The sequence below is a fragment of the Populus euphratica genome, unplaced genomic scaffold (assembly GCF_000495115.2).
Source record: "Populus euphratica unplaced genomic scaffold, PopEup_1.0 scaffold72.1, whole genome shotgun sequence".
Lineage (NCBI taxonomy): Eukaryota > Viridiplantae > Streptophyta > Magnoliopsida > Malpighiales > Salicaceae > Populus > Populus euphratica.
The window spans coordinates 102,559-129,137 of record NW_011499922.1 but is presented as its reverse complement, the minus strand read 5'-3'; the positions used below and the strand labels follow the sequence as shown (position 1 = coordinate 129,137).

The 26,579-nt window shown below is 30.5% G+C and overlaps 3 protein-coding genes across 5 annotated transcripts in view; all 3 read left to right on the top strand.

Moving 5' to 3' along the window:
• The window catches only part of LOC105135185 (patatin-like protein 2), a 20,872-nt gene extending 4,081 nt beyond the window's left edge, over nucleotides 1–16,791 (top strand). The window contains exons 3-6 of one of the 2 annotated variants that reach the window (XM_011039941.1): nucleotides 15,464–15,815; nucleotides 15,907–16,209; nucleotides 16,307–16,479; nucleotides 16,566–16,791. In XM_011039941.1, coding sequence (XP_011038243.1) covers nucleotides 15,464–15,815; nucleotides 15,907–16,209; nucleotides 16,307–16,479; nucleotides 16,566–16,629 — 892 coding nt within the window. In that variant the 3' untranslated portion in view covers nucleotides 16,630–16,791. The remainder of the gene's footprint in view (nucleotides 1–15,463; nucleotides 15,816–15,906; nucleotides 16,210–16,306; nucleotides 16,480–16,565) is intronic. The other variant, XM_011039942.1, reaches the window with a different exon arrangement.
• Nucleotides 4,985–7,160, top strand: LOC105135184 (patatin-like protein 2). The gene is made up of 6 exons (XM_011039940.1): nucleotides 4,985–5,249; nucleotides 5,513–5,694; nucleotides 5,781–6,129; nucleotides 6,224–6,526; nucleotides 6,624–6,796; nucleotides 6,879–7,160. The coding sequence occupies exons 1-6, from the start codon at nucleotides 5,109–5,111 to the stop codon at nucleotides 6,940–6,942; spliced, it is 1,212 nt and encodes a 403-aa protein (XP_011038242.1). The 5' UTR covers nucleotides 4,985–5,108; the 3' UTR covers nucleotides 6,943–7,160.
• LOC105135186 (patatin-like protein 2) lies at nucleotides 15,335–26,579 on the top strand. Of its 2 annotated transcripts, XM_011039943.1 has the most exons (7): nucleotides 15,335–15,433; nucleotides 24,530–24,693; nucleotides 24,970–25,151; nucleotides 25,235–25,586; nucleotides 25,671–25,973; nucleotides 26,076–26,248; nucleotides 26,331–26,579. In XM_011039943.1, the coding sequence occupies exons 2-7, from the start codon at nucleotides 24,553–24,555 to the stop codon at nucleotides 26,392–26,394; spliced, it is 1,215 nt and encodes a 404-aa protein (XP_011038245.1). In that variant the 5' UTR covers nucleotides 15,335–15,433; nucleotides 24,530–24,552; the 3' UTR covers nucleotides 26,395–26,579. The 2 variants fall into 2 exon arrangements, with proteins under 2 accessions (XP_011038245.1, XP_011038246.1); XM_011039944.1 differs by lacking the exon at nucleotides 15,335–15,433 and having other exon boundaries at nucleotides 24,432–24,693; nucleotides 25,238–25,586.

Genomic DNA, 26,579 nt, shown 5'->3' with positions numbered 1-26,579 from the left:
ACAAAAAAAGAAGAAGAATAAGCAGAAAAAAAAATAGAGGGAGAGGAAGAAAAAGGAGAAGCATTGTTGGCCATTGCATTCCATTCATTGTGACAATAAAGTCGCCGCCATCGTTGCCGCCATTAACACTTTTTCAACGCCATCACAGGTCAACCATGTTCCTTCTCCTCCTCCACCTTCTTGTTCTGCTTTTATATTTTTCTCTACATTGTTCACATTACATGTGAACAGTGGAGAAGCCCACTATTCACATGGGCTAGATTAAACCCAGCCTATGTAGTTGGGTTAGGTTTGGCCTAACCCATGTATTTGGGCTTAACTGGGTCTATTTAAAAAAATATTAAAAATATTTGTTTTAGAATTTTATAATTTTTCATATAGTTTTTATGTCATTTTGATTAATGTTGGACAATATTTTTAGGTTATAAAAATACAAATTTGGTAGTAAAATACCCGATTTTCGTCAAAACTTTCAAAAACACAAAAAAAATTTAAAAATATTTTTGTGCATACGACCAAGTGTCTAAAAACTAAAAAAGTCATATTATGTTTTTCATACACCCAAAAATAATATTTTAGCATGCATTTTGGCTTTAATAACCACTTTATTAAAGTTAAGAGAACATTGACTAAAATTACAAAAAATAATAAAAATTTTATTTTGTTTTGTTTTAGCATTAGGGATTATGAATTTATATATAAAATATATTCCCGATATTAAAAAAGTATTTTTTTCTTTGATGTCATAGAATAATTAGGTTTTTATTTGATAAGATAAAAATCTCCTTACAGAGAAAAACTTTTTTTAAATCGTAAACAGACCGATAAATTTCAGACATCACAACTAAACGTTTGATTTTATCAGATAAAACAATACAACCTACCTTAAGTAGGATGTATTTGGGGTGCTAATACTTTTTCTATACGCAACCAATTTTTGTACTCTATTTCTAAAACCAGTTAGGGTTTTTAATAATTAAAATATTGGGTGGCGACTCCCAGTCCATATTTTACTGATAAGAGACAAAAGTTTCTTATCTCTCCATATTTTACTTGATAGATAGGTCATTATATTTTTTCTTGAGAGGGTGGACGATCTCCTCGACACTGTATACGTGTGATATAAGGATTAAATTAAAAATAATATCTAAGATTAAATCCTTATTGGAAGATCCAAGCTATATGGTTCTTAATTTATGCATTTTGATTCTTAATTGACCAATAAATTTTATTTTTTTAATTTGACTCCTGTTTTGGTCATCAATTCTAGCCTTAATATTCACTTGCTTTTTTCCATTTTGATTTTTATTCTAGCCTTAATATTCACTTGCTTTTTTTCATTTTGATTTTTGATTTTGGATTTCTTCAATTAAATCTCTAATTTCCCATAGTTTGATTTTTGATTTTGGATTTCTTCAATCAAATCTCTAATTTCCCATCAATCTTTAATATTTATGAAATGAACACTATTATTTGACCAAATTAACTTCTAAAATTACAATGCTACCCTTAGACTTTAATTTCTTTTGTCTAGAGCTTAAATTAATTTTAAAAATTATTTTTTTTTGTTGCAATTGAACTCTCAATAAATTTGAATAAATCTTGAAGAATTTTAATTAAGTCCTTAAGCATTTAATTTTGAATTTTTCTCCTAAAATTAGTTTTTTTTATTAATAGAACTTTTATTAGTCAAAAATACATTGTCGAACTTTTTTATTTTTTATTCGTATTTTATATATTTCATCTTCCTCAGTAATCTTTTGCAATTTCATGGGCATTCTAGTATACTCTTCTTTTATATATATATATATATATATATATATGTATGTATGTATGTATGTATGTATATATGTATGTGTGTATATTCATGCCCCCAAAATGGGTAACAATAGATAATAAATAGATATGAAAATTCAGTTGTTGATTATTAAAATTTTTAAATAGATTTGTAACAAAATTTTATAACATTTATGCTTTTTATTTTATCTTTCAATCATATAAAATAAAATAATGAAGATACTGTTTTGATATTTTTTAAATTGCTTTAATGATTATAATTTTTTTTTTAAGCAGAAAGAATTCTTCCAAGCGAGAACATTATGTTGGTTAAAATAAATGAGGGTTACATTGATAGAAAGATTTATTTTTCAATTTTTTTTAAATAACAACATTTTTAGATTTAATAACAATATGCCACAAAATTTCCTCTGATCTAGAAAAAATTTAGGCCCCTCCTAGCATAACTTGGGCATATATACAACTAGTATAGACTTATTTTTATGATGGCTATTTAATATTATGTATATTCCAAAATGCTGAATTTTAATGTAGCCGGGTTGTGGGAAGGTCCTAGGGAAGTGATTGGGGCATCCTCCAAAGCTTTTGCAGCAAACGTGTGGGACTTTTTCTTTTTTTCATTCGGGTAAGTTAGAATGGAAAAGTTGAAATTAGACATTTGAATCATGCGTAGGTGTTGCGTTTTCCTTGCCCTAGAAATTAGAAAACCAGAAGCGAGTTAACCGAAAAGAATAATATATATGGAAAGACTTGCAGTTGAGACTGACTTGTAGTTTAGAATGATTAGGTGATGCAACATGTCGAATTGATTTTAGGGTTAACAATCAATATAGGTCCAACTTCATTCATCCCCAATGGATTGAAAATATTTCTTTAGTAAATTGTTGCTCTTTCTTGTCACTAAGCACGTTTAGTTGATATTTTTTTATTAAAATAAAAAAATATTATTTAAAAATACGTTAAATTCAATATGTAAAAAGCTGCGCGTCACTTAATAGAAAAAAAATAATGTATTACTAGACTAATAGTCAAAATTAATATGCTAGTTCAAACAAAAACCTAAATTAATCTTTTTGAATGGTATTGTTAGATTGAATCATAAATTTGCAAGATAATTTCATAAACAAAAAGTCGTTGTGAAATGGTGAAGAAATATTCAATCAATTCATTATATATTACCATTCTTCTTAAGATTAAAGAATAATAATAGAAAATAATATCTTGATAATAATATAGACCCTCTCCTCTTGATTCAAATACAATTGATTATATATATATATATATATATAGGATTGAATTCCAAATAATTAATGTTATTTCATTGATCTTCGAAACATTAATCTACGTCAATTTCTTGTGCAAGATTGAACAAACACCACAAATTAAGGAAGCTTAAGCACGGCAGTTTATGATCATATCAAGACAATTGAAGACTGTGCTTAAGATTAATTATTGTATTCGATCCATTGAAATTTAGGCATGGTATGTACGGAATTTGGGAAGATGTTCTATAGACGCAAAGAAAAACTGAAGCTTGGAAGGTGACGGTGTATAGTGAAAAAGTCTCAATGATCAAATTGATAATCACACGCACAGTCTAAGTGTGATAACTTAAATGCATTATATTCATGGCTAAGACACGTGTCATGAAGCAGCCATTGCATATATTGATGACGAAGGGGAAGCCAAACTGGTCCCAATTACTGTGGAACATTGGCACCACCCTGGGTCCTTTGTTCTCTAGGCTCATTCGCACACAAAGCTATTAGAAATCCGAGCTCCTATCCTAGAAGGTGATTTCAATGGTATATATATAGCTTGGAAACGAGCAATACAGCCTGGTCTGCTTTTCTGCTTCCCTGGACCTTTTTCTCTTTGGCTTGGAAACGAATCTCTTTTACACGTATAATCATAAGCTTAGGCGATTGGAAACTGGAATTCAAATTATAACAAAAGAAAAAACCTAGGTGTTTTCCGATTCTAACTTTACACTTTGAAACCATGGGGAAAAAATCTAGAAAAATTAAATCAAAACTAACTAGGAAAAATACTGCATTTAACTTGTGCTAGAAAATATAATATTAAAAAATAATATAAATTATATTTCTAGTTTTATTTAAGTTTTTAAATTAAATTAATTTTTTAACTTTATATTAGAGTTTAATGACTAAACACAGTAAACTTCATTATTTTTATTTTTTTCTAATTTAAATCTAATTAATAGCACAAGGTAATAAATGTTTTTGTAAGTTTAAGTTTAAATTTTTTTTATTTGAGAGAATATATTATAAAATAATATAAATTATATCTTGAGATCTCATGTAGTTATTTAAATTTTTAAATTTTAAATTTTTTTTGATAGAAAATAATTTGCTTAGGTATACATTACACCTACTTTTTCTTAACTTACCTGAAATTGAAAGCATTGGTTGAATATTTTCATGTCTAAGACAAGATATGGAAATAGAAGAAAAGAGATAGCATTTCTCTTCATATTCAAAACTGTCCTAAAAATATTTTTACTAACACTTTAATTTGTTAATAAACACATGATTTTTAAAACATGCACCCTACAAAACTATCCTAAAAATATATTTATTAACACTATTATCCGTTAATAACACATGATTCTAACATATATATATATATATATATATATATATATGAACCTTTTTTAAGGCCGTTTGTGTCATGTTTTAGATTGCGGGGAGGTATATATTAAAAGCTAATATATCTCGGAATTATCCTTCAATATTATCGTGGATTATTGAACTGAAACGTTTCCTTTTGAAAATTATACATCGATAACTTTGCCTCAATGACTTTTTCCATCCATGAAGTTGTCTCTTCTCTTGTTGCTAACTTATGCAAAATCCCAGTTGATGTAATTGATTACTTCTCATGTCATAACTCCCTACTTCCTAATCAACCAACAATTTAATTTTACCCTTTGACCCAATTTGTAAGTTGTCTAACTTGAATCGTGTCAGCTAAGAACTGTGTAGCGATAAGTACAGAAAAATTCGGATCCATTCAAAATTGTTCCCCATCCAAGAAACTTCAAAATAATCAAATTTGGTATGTAAATTCTTAGTAATTTTTTAAGAACTCCAAAAAAATCAAGAAGAACAGAAGTCTATAAATACCTCCACATCTCCTTTGGGAGATTGCAAAGATTTAACACTTGAATACATTTGAGTACTAGCCATCTCTCAGGCTCTCCAAAAGTTTAAGCTAAACCCTCTCAACTCCATCTTCCACTTCTAGGACTCTTGATTTCCTCTTTACATTTTTAGCATTTGTTTATCAATATGGCGAACATGCAAATTCCATCATCACCTCCTCAACCTCCAACACATGTAAACCAAATCACCATTCTTAGCATCGACGGAGGTGGAATAAGAGGCATTATACCAGGAAGTATCCTTGCCTTTTTAGAGTCTGAGCTTCAGGTAAACAGAAACCGGGCTCTTTTAGCACGTATACAGATGCATGTCAAATAGGCATGCAAGATATTGGATTCTTTTTCATCATCATATATACTAAAAAAAAAAGAAATTAAGTTGAATGCCTGATGTAAGGTTAACACTTGCTAGTTTTACATGCATCTGTGTATGTATGTAGAAATGTAATGTTAGTTTATTTTTCACACACTGAAAGTTTTATTATCTCCTGTATGTATCATTGAGTAGTTTCTTTTTGTTCAAATTTACAGAAGCTGGATGGTGCAGCTGCAAGGCTTGCAGACTACTTTGATGTGATTTCAGGGACTAGCACTGGCGGCCTCGTGACTGCTATGCTAGCTGCCCCGAATAAGCAAAACCGCCCTTTGTTTGCTGCTAAAGACATTAACGACTTCTACCTTGAGAACTGCCCAAAGATATTTCCCCAAGACGGGTAATAATTAATCCTCATGATGAATTGTTGCATTGAAACTGTTTTTTATTCATCAAGGTACTAATTTAACTATTGTGTGCTAATAGCTCTCCGTTTGCCTCGGCTGCAAATCTTGTCAAGACATTGAGAGGGCCAAAATATGATGGGAAATTCTTGCATAGCATTGTCAAGGAAAAGTTGGGAAATATACAGTTGCACCAGACATTGACAAATATTGTGATCCCAACTTTTGACATCAAGCGCCTCCAGCCAACTATCTTTTCTACCTATCAGGTGAAGAATAACCCATCAACGGATACCCTTTTGTCAGATATCTGCATTGGAACTTCAGCTGCTCCAACTTATCTCCCTGCCCATTATTTTGAAACCAAAGATCCATCAGGCAAAGTTAGAGAATTCAATCTTATTGATGGTGGTGTGGCAGCAAACAATCCAGTATGTTTATGATTTCCTCAGCATCTTCAAACGCATCTTGAGCATGTATAACTAAGGAATCTTATATCATTCATTTTTTTTGTAATTTGATCAGACTTTAGTTGCCATCAGTGAAGTTTCAAAAGCAATCAATCGGGAGGGACCTGACTCCTACCACATGAACCCAATGGAATATGGCCGATTTCTAGTCCTGTCCCTGGGCACTGGTACAGCAAAATCAGAAGAAAAGTATGATGCAGAAGAAGCAGCTGAATGGGGTGTCTTGGGATGGTTGACTAGTGATCATTCTACTCCATTAGTAGATGTTTTCACACAAGCTAGTGGTGACATGGTTGATTTTCATATTTCCACTGTTTTTCAAGCCCTTAGCTCTGAGGAAAATTATCTTCGAATTCAGGTGCTTATTTATCATGCTAATTGAGGTGCTTAATTATTTATTCACGAAGCCAAGTCGGGAAATCTAACCTTATAATACGTGTGACAAATTAATGCAGGATGACACATTGACGGGAAAGCTTTCATCTGTGGATGTTGCCACAAAAGAGAATTTGGAGAATCTTGTGAAAGTGGGCGTGGAATTGTTGAAGAAACCAGTTTCAAGGGTGAATTTGGCTACCGGAGTCTTTGAACCTATTAATAAGATGACTAATGAAGAGGCTCTCAGAAAGTATAAATGAATGAATAATACTCTTTGTTTCGTCTTGATTATTTATTTATTTATTTATTAAGTTTTTGTTTTGTTGGTGTAGGTTGGCTAAATTACTCTCGAGGGAGAAGCATCTTCGTGAGGCTAAGTCAGCTGTTGGAAATTAAAGCTACTCCAAAATGGACATGATTAATAAATAATTTGACTATTCATTTGTTGTTTTATTATTGAAAATTAAATCATTGGATGCAAATAAAATCTAGAAGAAATAATTTATTACTTTGTAAGATAGTCTTCGAATAAAGATGCTATGCACTTGGCATCCTACATTTGTACTATTATGTAATTCAATCAGACTATAAATATTTTATTTTTTCCAGGTAAAGCTGATTTTTATTGTATTTTTATTTTGTTTATACTATTAATAATTAGCTAGTTTTTCTTAGAAAAAATTAGCAAATTCTCATATCAACTTTTGTATATCGAAATCAAGTTCTTCTCACATGGATTTGGAACAAGTCATCCACAATTGAATTTGTATATTCACCAAATAAAATACATACCTTTTCTTCTAAATGATACAATTTTGGTTGGAGACACATTGCTCACCGCTAATTGCCTTTTCTTTCTTTTTCCTCGAATTACTAACATATTTTATATTGTTGTATTGTCTTTTGTTTGTCCATAAATTTCAATTTAAATTCATTTCATAATTCTTTAAATTGATTTCATCGGTGCGATTCTCAAATGCCAATCTCATATCTAAATTCATAATATTAATAAATTAAATAATTATCTTGAAATTCTTTTTTTTTTTACATTTTTCTCATTATCTTTTTCATTTTTTTATTTTCCGATACAAAATTTAGTGATAAGACTAGATTTATATCTTGCACTGTGGGCTAAATAATTTTTTTTTAACTAGTTTTTATATTTATGATTTCAAAAACAAATTAAAATTAAAATTAAATTAAATTAATAAAAACTAAACAATAAGATCTCAACCATACTATACCACATTACCAAAAAAAAGTTTCAAAGGTAGAATTAGTGGTCATCATGAACTGCAGTCCAGTAAGAAGCTAGTGCTCTCCTCCACTCTCGCAACATTGGATTTGCCATGCAAAAATTCAAAAATTCATCAATTTTTCGTCCAAGTTTTTCTTCTCCAGCTTATACTAAATTGAAACCCTCTCGTTTACATATAACTCATCCGTATAACAACTCATAATTAAACCGTATTGCATGCTATGTGATTATCCAATTCAAATTTATTATTATTGAAGAAATTAATCAAATTAGAAAGTTTTTTTTTCATAGTTTGGCAACTTAGATCACAGGATTTAAAATACTAACGTGATTGATATTATCTTTAATAGATTTTGTTTTTTAAAATTTCATTGTTTGATATTATTTTTTTAAATGAGCTTTTTAATTTTTTTATTAGGATATTTCATTATTTAAATTTTAGGTTTGACGAGTTAAACTGAGTTGATTTGATTTTTTTTATAAGATTGTTTTTTTCAAAAAATATATAATATTTTTTATTTTATTTTTAAAAATTTTATTTTATCCTTTTATATTTACTTGAAAGATAATTAAGATATATTATCTTTTTTTTGTGAGATAATGTTTTTTGTTAGGTTACCATGATTATTTTTTATTTAATCTATTTATTATTATTGTTTTTTTGTTATAATTTAATTTAAATAAAATCAATTTTCTTAACCTGGTCTATATCTCAAATCATATTAAAAAAAACATTTTTATAATAACTAAATATCATCTTTTTATATATAAAAAAAAATTAAGAACGGCGGGAGAACAGAACACGGTTACACAGTATATTATTATTTTCCATGGCTAATTGTTTACTTTGTTGTATTTCTTTATGTGAGGATGTGACTGTTTAAAATAATGTATTAATAAGTCATCCAAGGTATTACAAAAATAATTGTGTTCAAACTAAAATACTGCTACTTGTTGGAGTGGATTTTGGTTATATATAATAATACTGCTACTTGTTTGAGTGACTTCATTTTGCTTAGATAATTCTGTGTACGTAAAACTGAATTCATATAAAGTTATCTATCTCTTAATTGGCATGATTACTAGTACTAATTCTTTTTTTCCTGTTTGTTCCTTGGAAGGTGATAGACCTTAAACACAATTAAGTAATTTCAAGAATACGGAGAAGCAGGTTAGGCAAAAACTAGGAGCTTCAGAAGTTAAGCCAGTATTGTTATCCACAGCTGGTGACATGTTCAGCATTGGAAGCAACGACTACTCTGTACCTTTCACCACAAACTCCACTGTGCTTCAATCCTACTCCAAAAAAGAGTGTGTCAAGATGGTTGTTGGCGACATAACAACAGTGATCCAAGTAATTAACATGTTAACACCATATGGATTAATTCTTTATTATTGTTATTGGCAACATAACAACAGTGATCCAAGTAATTAACATGTTAACACTATATGGATTAATTCTTTATTTCATTTTCTGATCTGATGATGACAAGAAATCTGGATGTCTGTTTCTGCAGATTGGTTCTAAATGGCAATATTAGAATTGCTCAAAACAATCACCCTCCCCTTTACTCTCGACAATCATTGCAAACACGAAGATTATTTGTAGTCAATGTGCCTACATGCCCACATTCCTCTCATTTCTCCATTTTCATCATGAAGCACAAAAACCTTCTCCATGTTGTCAATCTTTTTCTACCCCATTTTATCAAAAAACTAAAACTTCTCTTACCCCAAAGATTTTGAGGGACGGTCCACAAAGAAAGGTTGATGAGATGATCCAAGGGTGTAATTATATATATTCAGATTATCTTGCCTGTAATTAAATGTGTTTTGGTGCTTGGCACAGTAAGGAATGTACAAGTCGCCAAGGGATCTACACAGTTCTGGTGGAGTGAATTCTCTGGACTTGGAGTGCTTTTCCTATGGCTTATTGGGAATGTTAATTAATTCTCACTTAGAGTCATAAATAACTGAAAAACTAAACCACGTGGCATTTTCCCTCTAGCGCCAGAACACCGGGGACTGCTTTACAATTCACTATGAATTGTAGCAGGGTGATTAATTTTATCTTCTTTTTTTTATCATTAAAGCCAGGGTGATTAATTTTATCTTCTTTTTTTTTTTATCATTAAAGCTTTTTTTTTTGTTCAATCCTTTTATTATAAAATTGTTCTGATTTATTAAAGGAGGATAAATTTTGAAAACAGGAGATTAGAGTGAAAAACACCATCTACTTTGATGATGTTTTTAAAATTAGCATGAAAAGTTAATTTTGATTTTTCTACTTTACCTTACCTTGGATATATTTTCACTTTATATTATTTTTTAAAAAATAATTTTTAATTTAAAATTTTATATTTTTCAATTCTTAACGTGAGAGAAAAGAGAAAAAACTGTTAAATTTTAATAAAAAAATTAAATAATATCACTTCTAACTTAAAAAATAAAAATATTGGTGGTAATACTGGTAAATTTTATCTAATAAATTTTTTTTAATAAGATATTATTTACCTTTCATCTTTCATCTTGTAATACATAATAAATTTGAGTCAATAAAAAATATTTTATTTTGAAATTGATTTTTAATTTTTAAATTATTTTTTTATGAATTATTAGTATTTAAATTTATAAGATGTTTTTAAAATATTTTTTAATCAAAATAGCTGAAAATAGATTGTTTTGGCCAAGAAGTCGCAAGAACAATTTTCTAACCATTTAAAAGTGTCTAGGGGCAAAGCTAGAGGCGGCGTGTCATCTACTGTAGCAAAAAGAGAAGTCTCTTGGCCACTTCAAAAATAATTAAGGCTAAATAAATTAAATGTACAAGCATGCACGTCTGCTCTTTTAAACTGGCTCATTAGGCCCACCTACATGTACTCCTTTTTAAAGGGCTTTACTTTAATTTTTTCTAAAAATCATTTAAATCAAATCAATGGATTTAATTTTTCTTAATGCCAAGATTTGTCTAAAGAAATGTAACTGCATTGACATGAACGCATGTTTTCCAAAAAACGAAAAACAAAAAGAATTCCAAAGACACACACATGTGTGTTAGCATGCCTAATGAACAAGAAATAAGAACATACTTATTATATTATATGCGTAAAGGAAGGAAATTTCCTTGCTTGCTCTTGTTCTCGGCAGCCATGATCTTGGGGCGATACCATTAGAAAAGTAGAGCCACCATTTCAGCTACCTACCATTAAAAACTTTAGAGTTACGTGGCTAAGTTTGATGGATTGTTTTCATTAATTAATCACCACTTCTCTAGATTTGAACTTTTTTATTTGTTTGGAAGTAAAAGGGTTGAAGATATGTGTAGTATTTTTATTTGGCTTATCATAGTACGGAAAAAAGAATAAAGAAAAACCCTCTAGTTACGACTAAGTTGAGTGAATCTGTAAATAGTTTAAGTGGTTAAAGGTTGATGGATCTGTCTGCTTCAGAAAATATTTATTATGTCCTTGAAAGGATAGCTGTGGATTTTTCATGAGGAGAACATTATTACGCAAGTATAAAGATGGAAGGAGGATGGTAGGGGCATGAAATATATACATGATTGTTTTTATTAAAATTCAGATATCATATTAAAATTTTATTTCAATTTTTTTATTAAAAAATTTAACTTATTAAATGTGATTTTAATAATAATTTTATTTTAAAATCTGTAACAACGTACATGCATGTCAAATTTATATAATCCTCGAGATCCCCAGTCAAGTTTTCTCAAGTATTAATTTTGGCTTCTATATTAATTGTGCAAGTTTCTCCTCGGGATGCGTCGTCAAGGAAGTTCATGATATGCATGAAATTTTGTTAGCATTAACGTGACGTGATCACGTAAAGGAAAATTAAAGACTTTGCTGTTTGATTTCCAAATCCAAAAGTTTGAATGTTCTTAGCAAATTCTATTCCTTGCATAACTGATCTCTGCTTCAACTTGAGCAATCTTTTGTTAATTGGTCTCTTTTCGACGATCAGTTAACATTATCTTCAAGCACAGCCGGTCTCACTTAGAACAGCCATAAACTTAATTAGAAGAAACAAAAGATGTACTAGGCAACACGAAACCTCATAGCACAAATTGTATCATGATGCTAAGAAATTAGCCAAAAATGTGCTGAAGGGCAAAAGAATACACCAAGGAATATTGCAATTAATATACTACTTAAAGATTTCGAAAGTACTTTCGTATCTATCCTAGAAAAGCAATTTAGATTTAATTTCCAACAAAGCAGTCTTCGATTTGATTCTCTACGGCTTTTGATATCGTAAGTTAGCGTCTTCTTCCTTGAGACCTCAAACCCTATCCTTCTGTGAGGCTGCTGGGAACAATATTTTGACCATCGCGTGTCCTTTTGTCTTGAAAAAATTAAGAAACAATTTTCATGCATGGAAACTTCATGCTTGTGTGATATGGTGATGAAACAAACGGCCAGGTACTGAATATTCAGTTATAATTATTCCTTGACAAGGAATTGAACGGGAAATTCAAATGATGCTGTCACCGTGAGGATGTACTTACATAAAAAGCTTAAGGAAAAAATGCATAATATCATATCAAAAACTTTTGCAACCCATGGGGCACATGATCCCTCAAAGCAGATGGCTATATCGAAAATAATACAAAATTATTCATGAAACCTTATCCAATAAATTAGGTTTTAGTTAGACTGATTATTTAAAAAAAATATAAAAAAAGTTTTTAATGTTCAAAACACTAAGAACTTACTTTATAACCTCCTAAACTCTTATTCATTGATATTCAATACGTTTGAATGTTTATGTTGTTTATAGGCTTATGATTAAATGTTCTTAATGTTTTCATTCTTTCTATATTTTAAGAAATATTTTATTTTTATGTTTTTGTATGTTGAATCTGTCTAGGTTTTGGATCCTTATTTTGGTTTGTTTCTGGGTCAACCCTGTCGAGTCATAATAGGGTTAGTCATTAGACTCTATTTATTTTTTGTTAAGGGTTTTTTTTGTTTAATAGTTACAGTCAAGTCTCTTAAAAATAAAAATAAAAAGCATATCTTGCTTAAATAAAATGAAATACATGGTGTTTTAGTATTTTCATACAAAATTTTTTTTAAAAAATATTTACATGCATTTTGAATTTAATAATTAGTTTGTTAAATTCATGGGAACTCGATTAATATTTCAATAACTCCTACAAATTTTAATTCATGGAATTAATGATTACTATTCTAGTATAAATGTTGTATCTACAAATAAGCTAGTATTTAAATATCATGAATAAACTAAAAAAAAATTTAAATTATTTTAAATATTTAATAATTTTAATTCAAAATATTTTTTATCAAAATATACAAAGTATGAAAAGCTCTTAAGTGACGTCCAAGAGTGTATTTGCCACATAAAAAAATTGGGTATGTCACAAAGTTTCATTTTAGTACTTGTAATGTTCAAGAATCTTATTTTTGTTTAAAAACTTGGTTATTTGGAAGTCTTTTTTGTCCTTGTATTTTTATAAAAATTACTATTTAGTTTTTATGATAAATAACTTTTGCAATCAAATCTCTATATTATTACTTTTAATTTGTAAATCAGCATGTGGAAATGTAGAAATCACTATAAAATTTAACAATTTTATCAACGATAAATTTTACACTAATAGTCGGTAAATGATTATTTTACAACAGAGTTGCAGTTGCGTTTACCTTATCCATGCAATTAGAAATACAAATGCTAGTTAACTAGAAAGAATAATATATGTTGCAAGACTTGCAGTTGAGACTACACGTGAATTGTAGTTTAGAATGATTAGGTGATGCAACATAGTGGCATGCATGATTGATAGAAATCCCATTGGATTGAAAATATTTCTTTATTAAATTTATGCACTTTCTTGCTAATCAAGCACATTGAAATCATATGCTTTGATTCAAGCCCTAATTAAATAATGAATCAAATGTTCGACTTCAAACTATATGAATTTGAATTCCTAAAAGGCGACGGTCTCATATAATAAAAAAAATAATATTAAGAAATTAATTGAAGCGACTATATCTTGCTAAAATTTTTTTTAAATTAGTTTGCTAGTTCAAGCAATATTTTTTTCATGCTATTATAATGTTTATCAAAGAATCATTTTAATATAAAAACTTAAACTATAAGGTGGTAAGGTTTCAAGATATGATTTATATTATTCTCTAAAACATCCTCTTAAATAAAAACTTTTTGAACTTGAAACTTACATAAGTTCACATTATCTTATGAGTAATTTTAGTCAAATAAATAAGGATGATAAGTTAAACTCATGATCGTTTGGTCATCAAAGTTCTAATACTATGTCAAATAACCATCTTAATCCATGAACTTAAGCTATTAAATAAGATTTAAAAATATAATTTATATTATTCTCTAACAACTTTATTAATCAAAGCATCATAAATTTAAATATCACTATCTCGATTTTAATTAATAAAATTTAATGTAATGTATTTTTTTATAAATTTTAAATTCAAAAAGCTATTAAATTGAATAAATTTATTATTAACAGGCAGGTAATATCCTATCAAGACAATTGAAGACTTTGCTTAAGATTAATTATTGTTTTCGATCCATTGAAATCACCTTTTAGGCACGATGTGTATGGAAATTCAGAAAATGTTCAATAGACGCAAACAAAATGAAGCTTGGAAGGTGACGATGTAATGAGAAGTCGAAATGAGCAAATTGATAACCACACGCACATTCTAAGCGTGGTCGATAATCAAATTAATTTTCCTTAAATGCAATATTATATTCATGGTTTTGTTTGATCGGTCATCGGCTAAGACACGTATCATGAAGCTTGGTCCTTAATTTGTTCTTCAGGTTCATTCACGGATTCACCCACAAAGCTATTAAAAATCTGAGGACCTATCCGTAAAGGTGATTTCAATGATATAGTAAACCTCGACAAAGTAATTTCATCAAAAAGAAGTTCCTCCAGAAAATCATAAAGTTTATCTAACTGCTTTTTCTTACATGAATTCGTCGGTTCCTTTGGTTATAACTTTTGCAAAATCCCATTTTGATGCTAACAGGAGTTGTTTCTTCTATAAAAGTTGCCTGAACTCGTGAACCAAAACAAAGCATTAAACTAAACCTTAATGGCCATTAGGAATCAAATTGGGGGAAATAACATGTTCAAATCCAACCAGTTGCACTAATGATCTTCATCAACTAACTTATTTAACTTCGTGCCAGCAAAATACCTGCCATTCTAATTTTAGTGTCTGCTTTCTTTGATTTGAGAATTTGGAATGTTCAATTGTACCCTTGGACCCAATTTGTAAGTGGTCCAACGTGAACCGTGTCAGCTAAGAATTGTTAGTGATAAATACAGATAAGTTGGATCCATTCAAAATTGTTCCCGGCCCATCCAGGAAACTACAGAATGGTCAAATTTGGGTGACTAAGTATCGGGAATTTGTTGAAAATTCCATACACCATGAAGGGTTAGGAGTCTATAAATACCTCAGCATCCCCCTCTGGCAGATTGCAAGGTTACAACACTTCAACTGCATTTGAGCATACTAGCGATCTCTCATCAAGCTCCCAGAAAGTTTACGCTAAACCTCTTCCACTTACTAGTTCTCTTGATTCCCTCATTACATTTTCAGCAATTTAAGTACTGTCTGCCAATAGCTCTAAATTTGCCTCGGCTGCAAATCTGGTGAAGACTCTGAGAGGACCAAAGTATGATGGAAAATTCTTGCATGGTATTGTCAAGGAAAAGTTGGGAGATACATGGTTGCAGCAGACATTGACAAATATTGTGATCCCTACTTTTGACATCAAGCGCCTCCAGCCAACTATCTTTTCTAGCTGTAATGTGAAGAATAACCCATCAACGGATGCCCTTTTGTCAGACATCTGCATTGGAACTTCAGCTGCCCCGACTTATCTTCCTGCCCATTATTTTGAAACCAAGGATCCATCGGGCAAAGTTAGAGAATTCAATCTTATTGATGGTGGTGTGGCGGCAAACAATCCAGTATGTTTCTGACTTATCAATCTTCAAACACTTCTTGAGCTTCTATTAATAAAGAATCTTATATCATTCATTACTTTTGTGATTTGATCAGACTTTAGTTGCCATCAGTGAAGTTTCACAAGCAATCAATCGGGAGGGACCTGACTCCTACCACATGAACCCAATGGAATATGGCCGATTTCTAGTCCTGTCCCTGGGCACTGGTACAGCAAAATCAGAAGAAAAGTATGATGCAGAAGAAGCAGCTGAATGGGGTGTCTTGGGATGGTTGACTAGTGATCATTCTACTCCATTAGTGGATGTTTTCACACAAGCTAGTGGTGACATGGTTGATTTTCACATTTCCACTGTTTTCCAAGCCCTTAATTCCGAGGAAAATTATCTTCGAATTCAGGTGCATATTTATCATGCTAATTCAGGTGCTTAATTATTTATTCATGAAGCAAAGTGGGGAAATCTAGCATTATAACACGTGTGAAAAATCAATGCAGGATGACACATTGACCGGAACACTTTCATCTGTGGATGTTGCCACGAATGAGAATTTGGAGAATCTTGGGAAAGTGGGCGAGGAATTGTTGAAGAAGCCAGTTTCAAGGGTGAATTTGGCTACTGGAATCTTTGAACCTATCAATAAGATGACCAATGAAGAGGCTCTCAGAAAGTATAAATGAATGAATAATACTCTTTGTTTCCTCTTGATTATTCTTTTATTTATTTATTTATTAAGTTTTTGTTTTGTTGGTGCAGGTTGGCTAAATTACTCTCGAGGGAGAAGCATCTTCGTGAGGCTAAGTCAGCTGTTGGAAATTAAAGCTACAGCTCCAAAATGGACATGATTAATAAATAACTTGACTATTCATTTGTTGTTTTATTATTGAAAATTAAATTATTAGATGCAAATAAATTTGGAAGAAGTAATTTCTCACTTTGTAAGATAGTCTTCGAATAAAGATGCTATGCACATAGTATCCAAGATTTGTAATGTTTTTTTTTCCATGCAATATAATTTATTTTTTTTATAATCATCGAGAGTATATTAAAAATACCATAAAGGCAATAGCCAAAGTAAAATACAAAGATATGAAAAAAAACACTTAGAAAAAAAAAATTGTTCTATTACAGCAAACAACAAAGAGATTACCTAAGATTTCTTATTACACCACAATTTGATGCTATCAGAATATCTTAAGAGGTCATTTCCTATATAAGTGAAGTTTAAATCCAGAATATGCAACCAAATAGCAACCCGATGAAGAATGGTGGAGAAACAATCAAACAAGCTTATAATTCCCTCATTAAAAACAATTTTGTTCCTTAATAATCAAATACCTCAAATAGTACTGCTGAAAATTAGTCTCCAAGCTAATCTTTGAAATTTGTCGTGCACCATTTTAGGCCACTATAGAAGTAGTGAGTCAAGTGTTTTTGGTAAATAACATTGGATACCCTACCAATCCAAAACTTTCATCCAAACACTCCTAAAAAAGTTACAGTGTATAAAAAGATGCTTTGAGGTTTCCAAATCTGAGCTACAAAAAACGCATGAAGCTTATGATGCAGGCAAAACATTCTGATGATGGAGAAAAACTCTTGTACTAATTTTGTCCTAAACTGGCAACCAGAGAAACACCTGAACTTTTGAAGGGGCCCCTTTAATCTAAACATTGACTTTAAACACTCTATTATTCGCAAAGGAGGTATTATTAATTAGGGTGTAACAATACTTGACTGAGAAGCTTCCATCAAAATTACATGGTCATATAAGTTTGTCATCTTTTTCTTGCCGAATTATCATTGGCTTCAACATTGAGAGCAAAAGATGATATTGTTGCTCTTCATGAGATAAGAGGTTCCTACACTAAACCAAATTCTGTCGTCAATAACCATTCACCCATTGACCCATCTCATTAACTACACCATTTTGAATAGTAGAAATTTGGTAAAGCCTAGGAAAAATGTTGCGCAAAGTATTTAATCTTATCCACATGTCAGACCAAAAAAAGATGGAGGATCCATCTCCAATCATGAATATAATGTTTACATGCAATACTAAGCTAATAATACTATTTAGGAATTTAATGTTTACATACAATACTAAGCTGATAGCACTGTTTGGGTCTAAGATTGACAAAACATCTTTTCAAAATGGAAAAATATGACCATGCAATTTTGGGATTTAATTTTCCAAAGTTATGGAGTAAATATGGATTATTACTTGTTTTCATAAGGCATGGCCTGACAACCTTAGCCTTCATATCCATTTGAAAAGCGTGGATATATTTTTAAACATTAAAGAACCCAACCTAAGACCTTCTTCTTTTCTAGCTTTCACCACAATACACTACTGCACCTTGTAAATTTTCTTCTGCATCGCCACTCCACACCACAAGAATCTTCATTGAATAGATGTTAGTATATTACAGACACCCTTCGGCATAAGAAAAGAAGATATATAATATACTGGCAACGAACTCAGGATAATTTTGATTAGACAAATACGCCTTGCCATATTAAGCATACGACCTCTCCACATGCTCAACTTTCTTCTGAAATTCTCAATAATAGGCTTCCATGTAGACAACCATTTAGGATTGGATTCCAAAGGCATGCCCAGATAGGAGCAAGGCAAGGAATCAAATTTACAAAAGATTGAAGATGCCATACTAGCACAAGTAACTTCCCCAACATTTATGACAATTAAAGAGCTTTTGTGGAAGTTAATGTGCAAACCTGAATAAATAGCGAACCACAACAAAATCCTTTTAACTGTTTTGCAATGGAGATGCAAGTATTGATCAAATTAATCCATTTTTCACCAAAACCCATATGCCTCATAACCTGCTTTAAATAATCCCACTGCACACTATCGAAAGCTTTGTGAAAATCCACCTTAAAGATAAGGCTTCACACCCTGCACCTTTTTAAGGAATGAACTGCTTCGTTAGCAACCAAAAACCCATCAATTCTTTGTCTTCCTGTCAAGAAAGCTATTTGATTCTCACTGATAAGGTCATGCATAACCGCTTTCAAACGGCTAGAAAGAACCTTAGTCATTATCTTGTAAATGCTGTGAATCAAACTAATAGGTCATGCAATGTAATTGTTTCGTACCTTGAATAATCATAGAATTCAACCAGATTTTAAATATTTTCGTTTCCTAAAAAAAAGCTTATATTTATTTCTTGGATTGATTATGTTAATATTATTTAGTAATCACCTAGTTTTTCTTTTAACCGTTGCAACTAACATCATAGAAATCTTAAAAAAATTTACGGTAAAGGAATATATATTTGACAACTGACATCTTATTATTAGAGAGAAAATGTATGGTTTAAAGAGTCATTACTTAGTATTACGGTCACTAGAAATCCAAACTAGTCATCAGAAATTATATGGTACAAGACTGGTTACGCAAAAAGAAAACGAAAAAATACTATCACCTCTTAAGTGTCCTTATTCTAGGTAGACTGCATTGTTGCTTTTGTCTTAAATTGCTAAGAGTTTGTTTTATTTTGTTTTTTATTATCTTTATATAATATTTCTAACACTGGTGCTAATGAATATTCAACTACAAATATTTTCAACTCTGACATTGGTAAATATTACGTAACAAAAAAAAATGGTATTCCTGACTCTGGCGCTAGTGAATAAATCAGTAAAATTTAGATTGAAAGCAAAAAACATATTTCTATTATATTTATTATATTTTTTTAGGGACTGATATATACTGCATACTAGATTTATATTTTATAATATAAGTCTCCAACCCAAAATACTCAGTAAAGTCTTTAAAAAAAAAAAACTTGTGATGGGTCCATAAATAAAAAGTTCTTAAATTTTTTAGAATTTTTTATATATCTAAAAAGATTTGTTTGGCTAGATATCATTTTTTAGAATTTTTTATATATCTAAAAAAGGTTTGTTTGGCTAGATATCAAAAAAAAAAAAAAGTGAGATTAAAGTGAAAGAATATAAAAGTGTATTTTGTCAAACATACCTGAACTAAAACAATGGAATACCTAGGCTCTTCTTTCATGATTTTTTTTTATTATTATTATTTTTATACTGGATCTAGCCCAGTGATATAACTTAGGCTTGATCTAGCAAGCCTGACTTTCTCATTAGCCTGGTTTAGTGACCAAATTGGCCATTATTAGTAGGTGTTCGTAAATTGTTTAAGCACGCTTGCTACAGGAACAAGGTAATTATAATACTAACAGGAGGAAAGAAAGTTTACCCACTTCAGTTGTTGCTGGAAATAAGTGTGTTTGAAAGTATTTTAGTGTTGTTTTTTTTTATTTGAAAATATATTAAAATAATATTTTTAAAAAATTATTTTTTATATTAATACATTAAAATGATTTGAGAATATTAAAAAATTATTAATTTAAAAGAAAATTTAAACTTTCTTAAAAATATTGTAAAACATAAAAACAAACATACATAGGACTGAGGTGATGCTGGTTTGGACAACGCTACTTTCCTCCCCTTTGTCTTTGTTTGTTTCTCTTCGGTCGTCTTTCTCTCTGGTTTCTCTGTTTTTTTGGTTTGTTGGCTCTCTCTGTACGGTCTTTCCTCTGTTTTTTTTTTTTTCGTTTCTGGTCCCTGTCTCTCCCTATGTCGTCCTCTGAGTTCTCTACGTCCTTTTACTCCCTAGTTTCTCCTCTCCTTCTTCCTTTATCTCTGTTTTTTTTCTTTTCGTCCTCCCTTTTGCCTACCCTCTACTTCTGCTTTTATAGGGCTTCTTGAGGGAAATATGATCCTTATCTTCCTAGGATCGTGATCTCTATGTAAAGATAGAATTGACTCCAATCGCCATTGCTGGACTGTTGGTGATGGTTTCCTTAGTGTTAATGGCATATTGTGGCGGTGAAGAAGACTGTAACAGAATGGGATAGATTTGGCTGTTTTGATTTGTCTTAATAGATGCCATTTCATTTTTCGTCCTTCTTTTTTCTTTTACTGGCGAGTTCCTTTGTTTCAGGGAGGAAGAGGATAAACAGTCCTTCTTGGAATGACGTCGTTTCTTCTGCTGAATTGGGCATTTTCATTTTGCCCCTTGAAGTTCTGACATTTAGCAATTGGGCCTTTATTCATGAAAATCTTTTCTTTCTTTTAATTTTTCCCATAGATCAATTGTAATTGAACCCTGAATTTCAACATCATTTACAAAAAAAATCATTGATTTCAAATATAATCAATTGACATAAAAAACAAAGACTAGATGCTTGAGTTTAATTATAATATAGACAACTATAAAAATGAGGTTAGAATTATTTAAAAAAAAATAAAGCTCACATTTGTTTTCTTCAAAAAAAATTATATTGAAATTATATGATAAAAAAATAAAAATAAATTCTGTATTAATATAATATTAAAAGATAAAAGATAAAATATAAAATATAAAATAAAATTCTTTAAAAATCCATTGCTAAAATTTTTTTAATATAAAAAAGGTTTGGATAGACATACAAGTCCTAGTGGCCCAAAGTATGACTTTAAAAAAAACCACTACAATAGAAATTCTCTCATTAAATATAAACCATTGACATCAAAATTGATATTTTTTTATGATTGGAATTAATTTTAATTAATCATCTTTTCTCTTCTTTCTCTAACTTGAAAAATAAATAAAAAATTTGATAAAAATAAAAGTTGTCGCTAATATAAGGTTAGCCATAAATTCTCTTCATGTTTTATATTTTAGTCACCAATCTCTAAATTTTATGTTTTTACCATAATTTCAAGCCCAATATCTTCTTTTATATATATATATTAATCAAGATTTTATATAAAAATTAGTACTAAAATTTTTTGGCTAAGAGCAAGAAAAATTACATTTGTATATATAAAAGCGTAAGCTATTGAAGGGCATGATTGAAGAAGGAAAACAACTTCATGCTTGTGTGATATCGTGATGAAACAAACGGCCAGTACTGAATATTCAGTTATAATTATTCCTTGACAATGAATTGAACTGGAAATTTAAATGATAATTAATATACGTAGATTGGTATTTAAATATTAAGAGTAGATTAAAAAAATTAAAATTATTTTAAATATTTAATAATTTTAATCAAGAATATTTTTTGTCACAATATATAAATAATAAAAAGCTTTTAGATGATGTCTAAGAGTGTTTGCACAAAAACAAAAATTGGATATGTCACAAAGTTTCATTCCAGCACTTATAATATTCAAGAATGTTATATTTGTTTAAAAACTCAGTTATTTAGAAAGTCTTTTTGGTCCTTGTATTTTTATAAAAATTATAGTTTAGTTTTTATGATAAATAAATTTTGCAATCAAATCTCTATATTATTACTTTTCATTTGGGTAAATTCCATGTGGAAATGTAGAAATCAATGTAAGATTTAATAGTTTTATTTATGATAAATTTTATCGGTGATTATTTTCAAAATAAATTTATAAACAAAAATTACCTATAAAAAAATCTCATTGATAATTTCTACTTCGTTGGTAAGTTTGTCATTAATAAAAAAAAATTATTGATAACTTTACAATGCATGTTTAAAATCTGTAATAGTTTTCTCAAGTATTGATAACTTTACAATGCATGCCAAAAGAATTTTTTACTCGTTTCACTCAATCATTAATTTTATCATTAATTTTATCACTGAGTTGCAGTGGCGTTTTCTTTATCCATGCAATTAGAAAAACAAATGCTAGTTAACTAGAAAGAATAATATATGTTGCAAGACTTGCAGTTGAGACTACACGTGAATTGTAGTTTAGAATGATTAGGTGATGCAACTTAGTGGCATGATTGATAGAAATCCCATTGGATTGAAAATATTTATTTATTAGATTGATGCACTTTCGTGTAAATCAAGCACATTGAAATCATATGCTTTGATTCAAACCCTAGATAATGAATCAAATGTCCGACTTCAAAATATATCAATTTCAATTCATAAAAGGCGACGGTCTCATACAATAGAAAAACTAATATTAAAAAATTAATTGAAGCGACTATATATGTCTTGTCAAAAAATATATTCAAAATTAGTTTGCTAGTTCAAGCAATAACCTAAATTACCTTTTTGAATGGTATTTTTAAATTGTACGATAATAAATTTCATAAACCAAAATGTGTTGTGAGAATCATGAAGAACTTAAGAACTAATTATTATTCAATCAATTCCATGTATATTCCAGTTCTTCTTTAAAAATAAAAATAAAAAGAAGATTATTTTCTTATACTAATATGGACTCTCCACTGTTGATTCAAATACAATTGATAGTTTTTCATTTTATTTTTGTCAAAGAATCATCTTCACATCCATCTTAAGATCATAGTTTTTATATTAATCTTCTTCAAGCTAACAATGTATATACTTTCTTACTTCATTGTGTTCAGATATATATGGGGCTGCACTTCCTAACCGTTTTATCCTATTCTTATAAACATTAATCTACGTGAATTTCTTGTACAAAATGGAACAAACTACACATATTAAGAAAGCTTTATTAATCACGGTTGGTTGTTATTAGATAGAGTATATATAATATAAGATTACTTTTGAGAACTCGTATAAAAATATAAATTATTGGGTTGAATTAATTTTTTATTATAGTATTAACCAAGTAATTATAACTTTAAATATTATCATCATTATTTTAATTAATAAAAATTAATGATAATACAATATGTTTTAAATCTGAAAAATATTAAGTTGAATTAATTCTTTATAAACATGCAGTTATGATCCTATCAAGACAATTGAAAACTGCGCTTAAGATTAATTATTGTTTTCAATCCATTGAAATCACCTTTTAGGCACGGTGTGTATGGAAGTTCAGAAAATGTTGAATAGACGCAAACAAAATGAAGCTTGGAAGGTGACGATGTAATGAAAAGTCGAAATGAGCAAATTGATAATCACACGCACATTCTAAGTGTGATAATCAAATTAAATTTCCTTAAATGCATTATTATATTCATATGGTTTTGTTTGATCGGTCATCGGCCAAGACACGTATCATGAAGCTTGGTCCTTTGTTCTTTAGGTTCATTCACCCACAAAGCTATTATAAACCTGAGGTCCTATACTTAGAGGTGATTTCAATGAAGTAAACCTCGACAAGGTAAATTAAACAAAAAGAAGTTCCTTCGGAAAATCATAAAGTTTGCCTAACTGCTTTTTCTTACATGAATTCGTCGGTGCCTTTGGTTATAACTTTTGCAAAATCCCATTTAATTTGATGCTAACAGGAGTTGTTTCTTCGAAAATAGTTGCACTAATGATCTCCATCAACTAACTTATTTAACTGTGTGCTAGCAAAATACCTACCATTCTAATTTTAGTGTCTGCTTTCTTTGATTTGAGAATTTTGAATGTTCAATTGTACCCTTGGTCCCAATTTGTAAGTGGTCCAACTTGAACCGTGTCAGCTAAGAACTGTTTGTGATAAGTACAGATAAGTAGGATCCATTCAAAATTATTCCCGGCCCATCCAGGAAACTACAAAATGGTCAAACTTGGGGGAGTAAAGTCTTGGGAATTTGTTGAAAATTCCAAACACCATGAAGGGTTAGAAGTCTATAAATACCTCAGCATCGCCCTCTGGCAGATTGCAAGGTTACAACACTTAACGACATTTGAGTATACTAGCGATCTCTCATCAAGCTCCCAGAAAGTTTACGCTAAACCTCTTCCACTTACTAGTTCTCTTGATTCCCTCATTACATTTTCAGCATTTGTTTTTTAAAATGGCCAACATGCAAACTCCGAGATCTCCCCTTCAACTTCCAACTCGTGGAAACCACATCACTGTTCTCAGCATCGATGGAGGTGGAATAAGAGGCATTATACCAGGAACTATCCTTGCCTTTTTAGAGTCTGAGCTTCAGGTAGAAAAGAAAACGGGCTCTTTTAGCACGTATACTAATCTATGCATGTCAAATAGACATGCAAGATGTTGCGTGCTTTTGTGTTTTCGGGTACATGACCATATATATAATAAAAGAAAAATAAATTGAACGCATGACGTAAGTTTAACACTAAATAGTTTTACATGCATCAATATGTGTCTATATATAGAATTGTAATGGTTGCTTATTTTTCACACGCACAGAGTTTTATCTCTTGTTTGTATCACTGATTAGCTTTTCTATTCAAATTTACAGAAGCTGGATGGTCCAGATGCAAGGCTTGCGGATTACTTTGATGTGATTTCAGGGACTAGCACTGGCGGCCTCGTGACGGCTATGCTAGCTGCACCGAACAAGCAAAACCGCCCTTTGTTTGCTGCTAAAGACATCAATGACTTCTACCTTGAGAACTGCCCTAAAATATTTCCTCAAGACAGGTAATAATTAATGCTGATGATGAATTATTGCATTACAACTGATTTTCATCCATGAAGATACTAATTTAAGTACTGTCTGCCAATAGCTCTAAATTTGCCTCGGCTGCAAATCTGGTGAAGACTCTGAGAGGACCAAAGTATGATGGAAAATTCTTGCATAGTATTGTCAAGGAAAAGTTGGGAGATACATGGTTGCAGCAGACATTGACAAATATTGTGATCCCTACTTTTGACATCAAGCACCTCCAGCCAACTATCTTTTCTAGCTATAAGGTGAAGAATAACCCATCAACGGATGTCCTTTTGTCTGATATCTGCATTGGAACTTCAGCTGCCCCGACTTATCTTCCTGCCCATTATTTTGAAACCAAAGATCCATCGGGCAAAGTTAGAGATTTCAATCTTATTGATGGTGGTGTGGCAGCAAACAATCCAGTATGTTTATGATTTATCAATCTTCAAACACTTCTTGTGCTTCTATTAATAAAGAATCTTATATCATTCATTTCTTTTGTTCAGACTTTAGTTGCCATCAGTGAAGTTTCAAAAGCAATCAATCGGGAGGGACCTGACTCCTACCACATGAACCCAATGGAATATGGCCGATTTCTAGTCCTGTCCCTGGGCACTGGTACAGCAAAATCAGAAGAAAAGTATGATGCAGAAGAAGCAGCTGAATGGGGTGTCTTGGGATGGTTGACTAGTGATCATTCTACTCCATTAGTAGATGTTTTCACACAAGCTAGTGGTGACATGGTTGATTTTCATATTTCCACTGTTTTTCAAGCCCTTAGCTCAGAGGAAAATTATCTTCGAATTCAGGTGCTTATTTATCATGCTAATGCTGTCATATCCAATATATTTTATTCATGAAGCAAAGTGGGGGAAATCTAACATTATAACACGTGTGAAAAATCAATGCAGGATGACACATTGACCGGAACACTTTCATCTGTGGATGTTGCCACGAAAGAGAACTTGGAGAATCTTGTGAAAGTGGGCGAGGAATTGTTGAAGAAGCCAGTTTCAAGGGTGAATTTGGCCACTGGAGTCTTTGAACCTATCAATAAGATGACCAATGAAGAGGCTCTCAGAAAGTATAAATGAATGAATAATACTCTTTGTTTCCTCTTGATTATTCTTTTATTTATTTCTTAAGTTTTTGTTTTGTTGGTGTAGGTTGGCTAAATTACTCTCGAGGGAGAAGCATCTTCGTGAGGCCAAGTCAGCTGTTGGAAATTAAAGCTACTACTCCCAAATGGACATGATTGATAAATAATTTGACTATTCATTTGTTGTTTTATTATTGAAAATAAAATTATTATATGCAAATAAAATTTGGAATAATTTTTTACTTTGTAAGATGGTCTTCGAATAAAGATGCTATGCACAAAGCATCCTAGATTTGTAATATTATGTAATTTTATT

What these genes read in the sequence shown, in the direction of transcription:
- LOC105135184 (XM_011039940.1), top strand. Translation starts at nt 5,109, where the DNA reads ATGGCGAACATGCAAATTCCATCATCACCTCCTCAACCTCCAACACAT. An exon ending in TTTTAGAGTCTGAGCTTCAG is followed by an intron (nt 5,250 to 5,512) that starts GTAAACAGAAAC and finishes TCAAATTTACAG; the next exon opens with AAGCTGGATGGTGCAGCTGC. An exon ending in AAAATTATCTTCGAATTCAG is followed by an intron (nt 6,527 to 6,623) that starts GTGCTTATTTAT and finishes AAATTAATGCAG; the next exon opens with GATGACACATTGACGGGAAA.
- LOC105135186 (XM_011039943.1), top strand. Translation starts at nt 24,553, where the DNA reads ATGGCCAACATGCAAACTCCGAGATCTCCCCTTCAACTTCCAACTCGT. An exon ending in TTTTAGAGTCTGAGCTTCAG is followed by an intron (nt 24,694 to 24,969) that starts GTAGAAAAGAAA and finishes TCAAATTTACAG; the next exon opens with AAGCTGGATGGTCCAGATGC. An exon ending in AATGAAGAGGCTCTCAGAAA is followed by an intron (nt 26,249 to 26,330) that starts GTATAAATGAAT and finishes TTGTTGGTGTAG; the next exon opens with GTTGGCTAAATTACTCTCGA.